We start from the raw sequence: 12,565 nt of genomic DNA, 5'->3' as shown, positions 1-12,565 counted from the left end.
GTTATTGTTACGTGTCTTTTAATTGACTTCCCTTCTGCTGCAATGAACAAGGTGTTGAAAGCTTCCTCTAAATGTTAAATGTGACTAACAGTGAACGCATCACCGTGTCTGATGATCACTGAGTCACAGTGAACGTCCTGTTAAAACATCAGTCTGTGACTTAAACAGGTCTCAGGTGAAAAAGACCCAAAAAAAAAGATCGCCGTATCACTGAGCAGCTACTGTACAGCGAAGAGGCTGCCGGGCAGTGTCCTGACTGCTCTGTGTGTGTTGTGTGTGTGTGTGTGTGGTGTGTGTTGTGGTGTGTGTGTGTTTGTGTGTGTGTCTGTAGCCACCTTCCATTAATCACGCTGACCAAACACTTAGCGACAGCTCCACATCGGAAGCATGCGGGATAATGAGAACTGGAACGTTTATTTTTTCCCTGGAAGTGGCACACACACACACACACACACACACACACACACACACACACACACACACAACACACTGTTATTCTTTATGACTCTTGAGAAATGCTCCAGATGGACATGGCGATCTGGCCACACTCCCCCCCCCCTCCTCACCATCCTCCACTCTCTGCCACGCCCGTCGGATTGCCCTCACTTCCTGTAATTAGCCTCCCGCCTGCTATCGCCACTCAAAACCAGCAGTGACAGGAAATTGTTTGATGACGAGCGCTACCCCTACAGAAGCCTCCAGCAGATTTAGGTGCTCGGGAAGCTTACTCAGAAGCCGGCTCGTGCCTCTCGTCACCTCTCCAGGTTGACATCTGTTTGCCCTGCGGCGTGAGGCTTCACCGGCTCATCGGCTTCATCAGCATCCCGCCCGCCGATCTGTTGTAACGAGCGTGTACAAGTTCAGCGCAGCCGAGCCTGACGTTTCCTCCTTTCTCTTTCCCCGCTCAGGTGATAGCCAAGCGTGGCCGCGATTACATCCTGAGGCACATCCCCAACATGCACAAAGACCAGTTTGCCCTCACGGCTTCAGAGGCGCATCTGAAATACATCAAGGAGTGGCCCAGCGGGACGACGTCCGTCCACACTACAGACCTACAAGGTGAGAGGTGGCACAGGTTGAGTCCAAACACTGAACTAGAAACTCTGCTGCTTTGCTCCTTGGATCAGGGTACAATCAGACAGAATCCAGCGAATCAGACACCTGCTCAAATGAATGGAAGAGCTGTCTGAATACACCCTGAGGAACATTTGATGCATTAACATCTTCTCCTGATTTATATTTGATCTCATCTCTTTCAACGGACAAGAAGGAAGTGGACGCATCTCTCACATTGGGACTGACTTACGTGGTATTCAGATATTTCAGGTAATCCACGTTCTTATGGTTTAAAATTTTATTCACACTTTACTTTTTAGCTGCTTGTGCGTTCCTAAAGTCTGAAGACGACTGCAAACATCTCGTCAAGTAATCGAGACATTAAAAGCTCTTTAACTCTTCATGTATCTAAACTACCGAATCATGATTTGGGAAAAAGTCTCGGTGCATTGTTGTGAGTAATAGAGAGTCGTATCTGAATTTATTCACTCGGCGCTCCTGTTGGCAGACGTCGGCCGTGAGGCAGCTGTTGTACGACTTCCCCTGGACCAACGTGGGAAAACTGGTATTGTGGTGAGTCAGACGCACCATCACACCTTTTTCTTCCAACACTAGCCCAGAGAAAATTTTTCACCTGCACGTTGTTTGTTGTTTGTGATGACGAAAACTCAAACATCTCCCGGCGTATGCCGATGTTTGTGCTGCTGCTGCTGCTCGAGGTCGTGGATTTTTTCACACAAGGCTTCTTTCCTCCACACTGCTGTTTTATCTTAACCCCGCGAGTCCTCTGGAACTAATCAGGGATTTAGAAAGACTTCCCCTGCCTGTGCACACACGCAGATATCGTATACATATTTTCATGTAATCTGCAGCAGCGTTTCTTCCATTGGATGTACACCCCTCTTGATTTATTCATTTTTTATCAATAATCTGGTGTGTTGAATCTTTTCATCTGTGCTCCGAGTCCGTCTGTGTGATTTGCTTCCATAGGGTTTGTGTTATCGCTGGGAGGCCGAGAAGCTCGCTATATCTGCTTGACGAGACGGCTTCACGGTTTGTGCCGGCCGGCTGTTAATCACAATCCAGAGAAGTTATTACTGCTATCACTGAGTCGAGCAGGTTTCATGACTGTGAGGAAGTCAGAGTTTCTCTTTGGTCTCATCTCCGCACATTCCCGTGAAGACATCCTGTTTTCCTCCCTTGTTTTCTCGTCGGTTTCCTCGCTCCGCAGCCGTCGTGAGAGCGAAACCCGGCGGTGGCTTGGCTGTGGTTTCACTGTGGACACGAAGGGCCTCTCGTGGCCCCGTCCCACCCTTCTCCGCAATAACAGGCTTTTCTCCCCCACCCACCCACGAGTCACGTCATCCAAAACACCGCTGCCACCACGGCTGCAGCTACGGCCCCGAACGAGCCAGAGTGAGCAGCAGGGCGGAGGGACGCGTGGGTCAATAAACACCAGATGTTTCATGCAATGGTTTTTTCGGGGGATTTTCTGTTGAGGATATTGTCCGGGTGACTTTAACTTATCGAGGTTTAAAGGAATGAGGACGTAGAAATCTTTGTGTCTGATGCTTTTATGCTTCTCCTGAGTCTGTTAGAGTTTGACACCCCCCTTCCTTCTGGGAGCTGAGATGAAGTCACACCCTCGTGTCTGTGGTGTTGGATCTGAGACTCTGCTCAACCTCGCCAGTTGATGCTGGTCTCGTTGAGGGATGTTGGATGCGGCCCCCTGGTTTTCGATGTGTGTGGCCTGTTGTGAAAGGGACGAGGTTACCAGCTGCCCCAGCAGAGAGTTTACACGGACTGACCATGTGCACTGAATGAAACAAGAACCCAGTTTAAGTGCGTCTGAAAACCTTTAATAACCAAGTCGGGAATAAAGTTACCAGCAGCAGAGAAACGTTCAATATGTTTGGATTTGATCTGTACCGGCATCAACGATTCACAGTCACAGTGAAGACTCATTCCCGGGTGAAAATCTTTTTTCATCCGCCCTCTCAGTAAAAATCAGTAATGACAGCACAACAACAACAACAACAACAGGCTCATCTGTCTCATTTAGTCCAGTTTGAGACCCGTGACTCAGCACAACCTCGGTTTGATGAAAAGAGTTGATCTCGCTGGTCGACCCGCTTTGGTTCGTCTCGAGCGTGAAAACATTTTGAAGGACGGCTCGAACTTTCAGGAACCAGAACCATACAAGAAGTTCTGATGCGTCATCGCCAGAACAAAAGGAAGGAGAAACAACGTGATTAAACTAGATGAAGATGAGCATTCACTTTTCAAATCATCTGACATCAGACGCGTCTACAAACAATTAGTCCAAGTACAGGAGATCATCACTCAGTAGATGTAGTCGTGTATGAGCAACAAAACTGGAACTTTTGGTTCAGACGTCTGCTGACACTCCTCTGTTCTTTATATAGAGACGTTTGTGCCCAAAACGAGGACAACATTTCAAATGCTCACATAAAAACACGAACAGAACCACCCAGGGCAGCAGGACTCTCCGAGCAGAGGGAACAGAGCTGCTTCGCCTCGCTCTGTGCCCGGATGATTTCAGTGTTTTACTGAGGCCACCGGGAGCTGCAGAGGGGCAGTTTGAGGTCGAAGACAAACAGTGGAGTTGAAGGATGGAGGAGAATTCCTCAGCCCGAGTTTCCTGCGCTCAGGAAGTATTTCAGCCTCTGCCCAGAGGAGATATAGTTTATTGGAAAGCCGCTGTCGGTGACGTTTTTATGAACTCGTCCCCATAAACAACGATGATTATCTATAATGTGCCGCCCTACCTATGCACAAACTTTGAACACGCTTGGATTAAGCTGGTTTCTTTAAAAAAAAAACCTGTGAACCGTGCAGCTCCGTGCTGCGGTCAGAAATGTGCAGCTCTTTGCATTTTCCAGGCCTTTTAAAGCCGCCCGTCGCCTTTGAAAGTCAAACCCTCGCAGAAATGTTATAGGTCTGTATTGAAAACAACCCGCGGACACTAAAGACAGCTGTTATTGGGTCGATGCCTCTGCCAAAAAAAAAAAAAAAAAAAAAAGGCGCGGGAAGAAAGCACAACCCACCATTTTAGTTTTTCCACGCGTTCAGCCAACATGTCCTCTTCCTGGAAAACCATCAAATCTGCTCAAAAATGCAGAAATCAAGAACAGATACACAAACGGTGCATTGTGTTGCACTGCGTCCCTCCTCTCTGTCTCGCGCGGTTTGGCCTTCAGGCCTTTTCTGGCATTTAATCATTTTGAAATCTACATTCCTGTTTCATAATCGTATATTACGTGGCTGCAGTAATCACAGAGTCCTGTAATCAACAGTCAGTGTTAACAAAATTGATCCATTTTCTGTCGGTTTCAGGCGTCACCACGGTAATGCTGACAAAAACGTAAATGTAAATCAACACCGACTTCATGTTTGTAATTCTATGAAGTGATTCCCTCACTGTTTTCTTTTATATCTATAATTTTTTGCCTTTATTAGATATTATAGTAAAGAGGGAGACAGGAAATGTTAGGACAGAGATAGAGAGCAAGGTCTGAGGCCAGAATCAAAGCAGATGTTAGTTATTGTTACGTGTCTTTTAATTGACTTCCCTTCTGCTGCAACGTGAACAAGGTGTTTGAAAGCTTCCTCTAAATGTTAAATGTGACTAATCAAGTGAACGCATCACCGTGTCTGATGATCACTGAGTCACAGTGAACGTCCTTGTAAAACATCGTCTGTGACTTAAACAGGTCTCAGGTGGAAAAAGACCCAAAATAAAAAGATCGCCGTATCACTGAGCAGCTACTGTACAGCGAAGAGGCTGCCGGGCAGTGTCCTGACCTGCTCTGTGTGTGTGTGTGTGTGTGTACAGTGTGTGTGTACAGTGTGTGTGTCTGTAGCCACCTTCCATTAATCACGCTGACCAAACACTTAGCGACAGCTCCACATCGGCAGCATGCGGGATAATGAGAACTGGAACGTTTATTTTTGTCCCTGGAAGTGGCACACACACACACACACACACACACTCACACACACACACACACACACACTGTTATTCTTTATGACTCTTGAGAAACGCTCCAGATGACATGGCGATTCTGGCCACACTGCCCCCCCCTCACCATCCTCCACCTCTCTGCCACGCCCGCCTGATTGCCCTTCACTTCCTGTAATTAGCCTCCCGCCTGCTTATCGCCACTCGAAACCAGCAGTGACAGGAAATTGTTTGATGACGAGCGCTACCCTCCAGAAAGCCTCCAGCAGATTTAGGTGCTCAGGAAGCTTACTCAGAAGCCGGCTCGTGCCTCTCGTTCAGCCTCTCCAGGTTGACATCTGTTTGCCCTGCGGCATGGAGCTTCACCGGCCTCATCGGCTTCATCAGCATCCCGCCCCGCCGATCTGTTTTGTAACGAGCGTGTACAAGTTCAGCGAAGCCGAGCCTGACGTTTCCCTCCTTTTCTCTTTCCCGCTCAGGTGATAGCCAAGCGTGGCCGCGAGTACATCCTGAGGCACATCCCCAACATGCACAAAGACCAGTTTGCCCTCACGGCTTCAGAGGCGCATCTGAAATACATCAAGGAGTGCGCCCAGCTGGACGACGTCACCGTCCACTACTACAGACTCTACAAGGTGAGAGGTGGCACACGGTTTGAGTCCAAACACTGACATAGAAACTCTGCTGCTTTGCTCCTTGGATCAGGGTACAATCAGACACCTGCTCAAATGAATGGAAGAGCTGTCTGAATACACCCTGAGGAAACATTTGATGCATTAACATCTTCTCCTGATTTATATTTGATCTCATCTCTTTCAACAGGACAAGAAGGAAGTGGACGCATCTCTCACATTGGGACTGACTTTACGTGGTATTCAGATATTTCAGGTAATCCACGTTTCTTATGGTTTAAATATTTTATTCACACTTTACTTTTTAGCTGCTTCGTGCGTTCCTAAAGTCTGAAGACGACTGCAAACATCTCGTCAAGTAATCGAGACATTAAAAGTCTTATTTAACTCTTCATGTATCTAAACTAACCGAATCATGATTTGGGAAAAAGTCTCGGTGCATTGTTGTGAACTTTCAGAGCTGAGTAATAGAGAGTCGTATCTGAATTTATTCACTCTGCGCTCCGTGTTGCAGAACGTCGGCTCCGTGAGGCAGCTGTTGTACGACTTCCCCTGGACCAACGTGGGAAAACTGGTATTTGTGGTGAGTCAGACGCACCATCACACCTTTTTCTTCTCAACACATAGCCCAGAGAAACATTTTTCACCTGCACCGTAGTTTGTTTTGTGATGACGACAACTCAAACATCTCCCGGCGTATGCCGATGTTTATGAACTCTGCTGCTGCTGCTGCTCGAGGTCGTGGATTTTTTTACACAAGGCTTCTTTTCCTCCACACTGCTGTTTTATCTTAACCCCGCGAGTCCTCTGGAACTAATCAGGGATTTAGAAAGACTTCCCCTGCCTGTGCACACACGCAGATATCGTATACATATTTTCATGTAATCTGCAGCAGCGTTTCTTCCATTGGATGTACACCCCTCTTGATTTATTCATTTTTTTATCAATAATCGCTGGTGTGTTGAATCTTTTCATCTGTGCTCCGAGTCCGTCTGTTGATTTGCTTCCATAGGGTTTGTGTTATCGCTGGAAGGCCGAGAAGCTCGCTATATATCTGCTTGACTGAGACGGCTTCACGGTTTGTGCCGGCCCGGCTGTTAATCACAATCCAGAGAAGTTATTACTGCTTATCACTGAGTCGAGCAGGTTTCATGACTGTGAGGAAGTCGGAGTTTCTCTTTGGTCTCATCTGCCGCACAGTTCACCGTGAAGACATCCTGTTTTCCTCCTCCTTGTTTTCTCGGCGGTTTCCTCACGTCTGCAGCCGTCGTGAGAGCGAAACCCGGCGGTGGCTTGGCTGTGGTTTCACTGTGGACACGAAGGGCCTCTCGTGGCCCCGTCCCACCCTTCTCCCGAATAACAGGCTTTTCTCCTCCCACCCCACCCACGAGTCACGTCATCCAGAAACACCGCTGCCACCACGGCTGCAGCTACGGCCCCGAACGAGCCAGAGTGAGCAGCAGGGCGGAGGGACGCGTGGGTCAATAAACACCAGATGTTTCATGCGATGGTTTTTTCCGGGGGATTTTCTGTTGAGGATATTGTCCGGGGTGACTTTAACTTATCGAGGTTTAAAGGAATGAGGACGTAGAAATCTGTGTGTCTGATGCTTTTATGCTTCTCCTGAGTCTGTTAGAGTTTGACACCCCCCTCTTCCTTCTGGGAGCTGAGATGAAGTCATCACCCTCGTGTCCTGTGGTGTTGGATCTGAGACTCTGCTCAACCTCGCCAGTTGATGCTGGTCTCGTTGAGGGATTGTTGGATGCGGCCCCCCTGGTTTTCGACGTGTGTGGCCTGTTGGAAGAGGGACGAGGTTATCCAGCTGCCCTCAGCAGAGAGTTTACACGGACTGACCATGTGCACTGAATGAAACAAGAACCCAGTTTAAGTGCCGTCTGAAAACCTTTTAATAACCAAGTCTGGAATAAAGTTACCAGCAGCAGAGAAACGTTCAATATGTTTGGATTTGATCTGTACCTGCATCAAACAGATTCACAGTCACAGTGAAGACTCATTCCCAGGGTGAAAATCTTTTTTCATCCGTCCCCCTCAGTAAAAATCAGTAATGACAGCACAACAACAACAACAACAACAGGCTCATCTGTCTCATTTAGTCCAGTTTGAGACCCTGATGACTCAGCACAACCTCGGTTTGATGAAAAGAGTTGATCTCGCTGGTCGACCCGCTTTGGTTCGTCTCGAGCGTGAAAACATTTTGAAGGACGGCTCGAACTTTCAGGAACCAGAACCAAATACAAGAAGTTCTGATGCGTCATCGCCAGAACAGGAAGAAGGAGAAACAACGTGATTAAACTAGATGAAGATGAGCATTCACTTTTCAAATCATCTGACATCAGACGCGTCTACAAACCAATTAGTCCAAGTACAGGGAGATCATCAACTCACGTAGATGTAGGTCGTGTATGAGCAACAAAAACTGGAACTTTTGGTTCAGACGTCTGCTGACACTCCTCTGTTCTTTATATAGAGACGTTTGTGCCCAAAACGAGGACAACAGTTTCAAAATGCTCACATAAAAACACGAACAGAACCACCCACAGGGCAGCGTAACTTCTCCGAGCAGAGGGAACAGAGCTGCTTCGCCTCGCTCTGTGCCCGAGATGATTTCAGTGTTTTACTGACGGCCACCGGGAGCTGCAGAGGGGCAGTTTGAGGTCGAAGACAAACAGTGGAGTTGAAGGATGGAGGAGAATTCCTCAGCCCGAGTTTTCCTGCAGCTCAGGAAGTATTTCAGCCTCTGCCCAGAGGAGATTATCGTTTATTGGAAAGCCGCTGTCGGTGACGTTTTTATGAACTCGTTTCCCCATAACACAACGATGATTATCTATAATGTGCCGCCCTACCTATGCACAAACTTTGAACACGCTTGGATTAAGCTGGTTTCTTTAAAAAAAACCTGTGAACCGTGCAGCTCCGTGCTGCGGTCAGAAATGTGCAGCTCTTTGCATTTTCCAGGCCTTTTAAAGCCGCCCGTCGCCTTTGAAAGTCAAACCCTCGCAGAAATGTTTATAGGTCTGTATTGAAAACAACCCCGCTGACACTAAAGACAGCTGTTATTGGGTCGATGCCTCTGCCAAAATAAAAAAAAAAAAAGGCGCGGGAAGAAAGCACAAACCCACCATTTTAGTTTTTCCACGCGTTCAGCCAACATGTCCTCTTCCTGGAAAACCATCAAATCTGCTCAAAAATGCAGAAATCAAGAACAGATACACAAACTTGTGCATTGTGTTGCACTGCGTCCCTCCTCTCTGTCTCTCGCGGTTTTGCCTTCAGGCCTTTCTGGCATTTAATCATATTTGAAATCTACATTCCTGTTTCATAATCGTATATTACTGGCTGCAGTAAATCACAGAGTCCTGTAATCAACATTCATGTGTTTTTTTGTTTTCTGTCCGTCTCTCAGGGGAAGAAGTTTGAAATCCTTCCCGACGGTCTGCCTTCGGCCCGTAAGCTCATCTACTACACCGGCTGCCCCGTGCGCTCTCGCCACCTCCTGCAGCTGCTCAGCAACAGCCACCGGCTCTACATGAACCTGCAGCCGGTCCTCAAACAAGTCCGCCGGTTGGAGGAAAACGAAGGTTATCTTCCAGCTTTTTCACCTCTCATCCTGTCTTACATTGAGTGTGTGTTACCACAGTAAGAAATAGTCCGGCAGATGTGAGAGAGGCATCAATCTTCTCCTCTAACTGTCGGCCAGAAAACAAATCACTCCCAAAAATGTGGAACTTGTGCTGTAATTTAAGGCAGTATTTCAAGTTTTTAGACATTTTGAACTCTGTTATAAACGGCGCCGTGTCTGTGTTTGGCTGATTCCAGAGAAGAAGCAGTACAGGGAGTCGTACATCAGCGACGCTCTGGATCTGGACATGGAGCACCTGGACAAACGCTCCCGGGCCAGCGGCAGCAGCGCAGGCAGCATGTCTCACCACAAACGCCTGTCCCGTCACTCCACGACCAGCCACGGCAGCTCGCACACCTCCGGCATCGAGACGGACAGCTTCAGGGCCCCGAGTCAGGCCCCGCACAGGCCGCTACGGACCTGCAGCTCGTCCACGACCAGCCACGGGAGCTCGCACACCTCCGGCATCGAGAGCAGCGGCAAGGAGCGCATCCTGGACGACGACGGTGAGAGTGGAGAGTCGATGTCGACGCTCAAATCAAGATTACTCGTGCAACTTTGTACTAATTCAGACACTGTGTGTTGTTCAGAGATCGAGATGCTGGTGGACGACCCCAAAGACTACGAGGAGCTTCACGAGATGGCTCTGGATCAGGAGCTGTGCATCCACATCACCGAGGACATGTTGACCATGTCGCCCGATCAGAGCAACGGATACTCAGGTACAGATCTGCCCCGCTTTGACTCCCTGCAGCGTCTGCAGAAGGTTTTAACAGTCGAACATAAAGAAGCTCGTAAAAACCCAGGCTGAATCATTTCTACATCTGTGAAATCGTTTTTAACGGAGGCCGACCAAGAGTCGTTTCCTACTGCGGCTGAACGTTTGTCGTCTGTTCTCCACAGGACTGATCGTCAAGGACGTCAGCTCCTCCACCTCCAGCTCCTCCGAGACCGTCGTCAAGATGAGAGGACAGAGCATCGAGTCTCTGCCGCAGGTAAACCGACATCCCGATCTGTGGTTAAACACGTTGTTCCGTACTCTGTACTGTGTACTCTGTTGGACGCTCCTCTGTTTCATTACTGAATAGGAAACTATTGTCGAGGTGTCACATAGTTCCGCTCTAAATCCAGCCGAGTACAACAGACGTGGAAAGTTAATTACAGCGTGACTCCTGAGTGACTGACGGTAATTAACAGCTTCGTAATATTTGATTTGTCTCCACCTGCAGACATCTGCGTCCAGGAAGCCTCAGTCTTCCACCGACCGGCACAGCCAGTCTCTGGACGACGTCCGGCTCTACCAGAAGGACTGCCTGCAGTGGGCGGAGCTCTGCCAGGACACCGCCCACAGCTACACCTTCGGCTGCGCCCAGGAGCTGAGCGACAGCGGCTGCTACCAAGGCCTCGCCGACCAGCGCGCCAGCATGCTCAGCGAGCAGCACCCGTTCCCCATCAAGAGAGCCAACAAATACTTCTCCCTGGACCTGACGAGCGAGGAGGTCCCCGAGTTCGTGGTGTAACGCTCCTCCGTGTCAGATGTGGAGACGTTTGAGCCCTCAGGGAACGAGACGGGAGGAGAGAGAGCGCCGCCGAAGGTGCCACACATAACGAACGAACAAAACACGGAGGAACTTTAGGAACGAACAGAGAACCCGTGTGTCTAAAACGTGACGCGAGCTGCTCCCGCGTGTGAAAGGAAACAAAAAGGGATCGTGTCATCTTCTTTAAAAAAAACAAAAAACACTTTTATTCGAATCTGTCTCCTCCAGACGGATTTTAAGAACCACATAAGACTCACGAAGAGCTTCAAAGACACAAATCACTGAGCTACGAACCAAAGACAGCGAAGTCCGACTCTTCCACGCCACTTCATCTTACCTCAACAGGAAGTGCAGTGTGCCAACTCCACCCCCTCCTCCTCCACCTCCTCCTCCTCCTCCTCCTTCTCTCAGACTGGACTCATGTGAACACACAGCCGCCGTGCCTTCATCACACTATGCAGGTGTCAAACCGCCGCCTTCGACAATCACGCGCCCTCACCTTACCCCTCCTCCTCGTTTCTAAAGATCCAATCAGGAGTCGGAGCTCCGCTTTAATTTCTTTCAAACCTTTGTACGTGCACAACTGGAGGAGCCGATCGAGCCAGTTCTTCAGCATCTCAAATGTCAAATACAAAAAAGACTGAAAGGTTTGAAACTGTTTCCGTGGAGGAATGAGGTCGAGTCGACTTAACGTGTCCCGACGTGCGGCCACGAGAGCTTCCCTGTAATCAGATGGAGGCCAAAACAAACTGTACATTCAGACGCACACGTCCGTCTTCTTCTTCTTCTGTTCCATCGTTTCAAACTGGAATTTGTTACATTTTTATTATTATTTTTTATTTTGCATCTTCTCGTGTTACCTGAAATCTGTGTGTGTGTGTTTTTGTACGAGCTGCCCGGACAGTTACTCTTTCGTTCAGTATTACAAACAAACGCGATGTGACAGTATTAAGGACGTGTGAGATCTCTAAAGACTGGTTTTATCTTTTTAAAGACCGCGGTCAGGAAGCGTCACCTGACGGCAGGAGGTCGTCGTCGGTTGGTTTGTGAACAGCTTGTGACAAAAACAGTTCCAGCTCTGTCAGCGACTTCATTTTTTTAAAGATACGACAAACACACGTGAACTTTTCTGTGCTCAAACAAACGACCTTCATCATGACTGTGTTGAAAAAATCGATTTTCCGATTCTGAATCGATTCTGAATCGATTCGCATTATTAATTCCTTAAGATCGATTCGTACATCCAAAGATCGATTTAATTCAAATAAAATTTTAATACATGAACTTTAACCCCACTAGTCGCGTCATTGAACTGAAACAGGCGTGCACCGCGTTTAAACTACGGCGTCTCACACATGCGAGGTCGTCAAAGGCCGTTGGAATGATGCGTTCATGAACGTGGGGAAAAATGAAAATTCACCGGAAATATAATAAAACTACAGACAAAAGAAAACTCAAGGAACTACAACTACAACTACCAGCCACTTCTGCGGGTTACATTTGCAAAGATATGCGCCCGTATTCCGTTGTTGAAAACGCTTCAGGCGACCAAAACAATGGTTTTAATAACACTAACCCGAAGATCGGATCGGATTATGATAATCGATTCTCAGTCTTGAGAATCGGAATCGAATCGATTCTTGGAATTTGAATCGATACCCAGCCCTAATCATGACTGCGAACTTAAGTTCTGATTATCACGTTTCCAACCGGT

General features: G+C 48.1%; 1 protein-coding gene across 2 annotated transcripts in view; it reads left to right on the top strand.

The window, feature by feature from the left end:
* The window catches only part of frmd6 (FERM domain containing 6), an 18,663-nt gene extending 6,717 nt beyond the window's left edge, over positions 1–11,946 (top strand). For both annotated transcript variants that reach the window (XM_027275032.1, XM_027275031.1), the window contains 8 exons: positions 5,518–5,673; positions 5,861–5,926; positions 6,185–6,253; positions 9,095–9,269; positions 9,508–9,816; positions 9,901–10,032; positions 10,214–10,305; positions 10,540–11,946. In XM_027275032.1, coding sequence (XP_027130833.1) covers positions 5,518–5,673; positions 5,861–5,926; positions 6,185–6,253; positions 9,095–9,269; positions 9,508–9,816; positions 9,901–10,032; positions 10,214–10,305; positions 10,540–10,830 — 1,290 coding nt within the window. In that variant the 3' untranslated portion in view covers positions 10,831–11,946. The remainder of the gene's footprint in view (positions 1–5,517; positions 5,674–5,860; positions 5,927–6,184; positions 6,254–9,094; positions 9,270–9,507; positions 9,817–9,900; positions 10,033–10,213; positions 10,306–10,539) is intronic.
* Positions 11,947–12,565: the final 619 nt, after the last annotated feature.

The sequence above is a fragment of the Larimichthys crocea genome, chromosome XXIV (assembly GCF_000972845.2).
Source record: "Larimichthys crocea isolate SSNF chromosome XXIV, L_crocea_2.0, whole genome shotgun sequence".
Classification (NCBI taxonomy): Eukaryota; Metazoa; Chordata; class Actinopteri; family Sciaenidae; genus Larimichthys; species Larimichthys crocea.
This window is presented reverse-complemented; position numbering and strand designations above follow the sequence as displayed.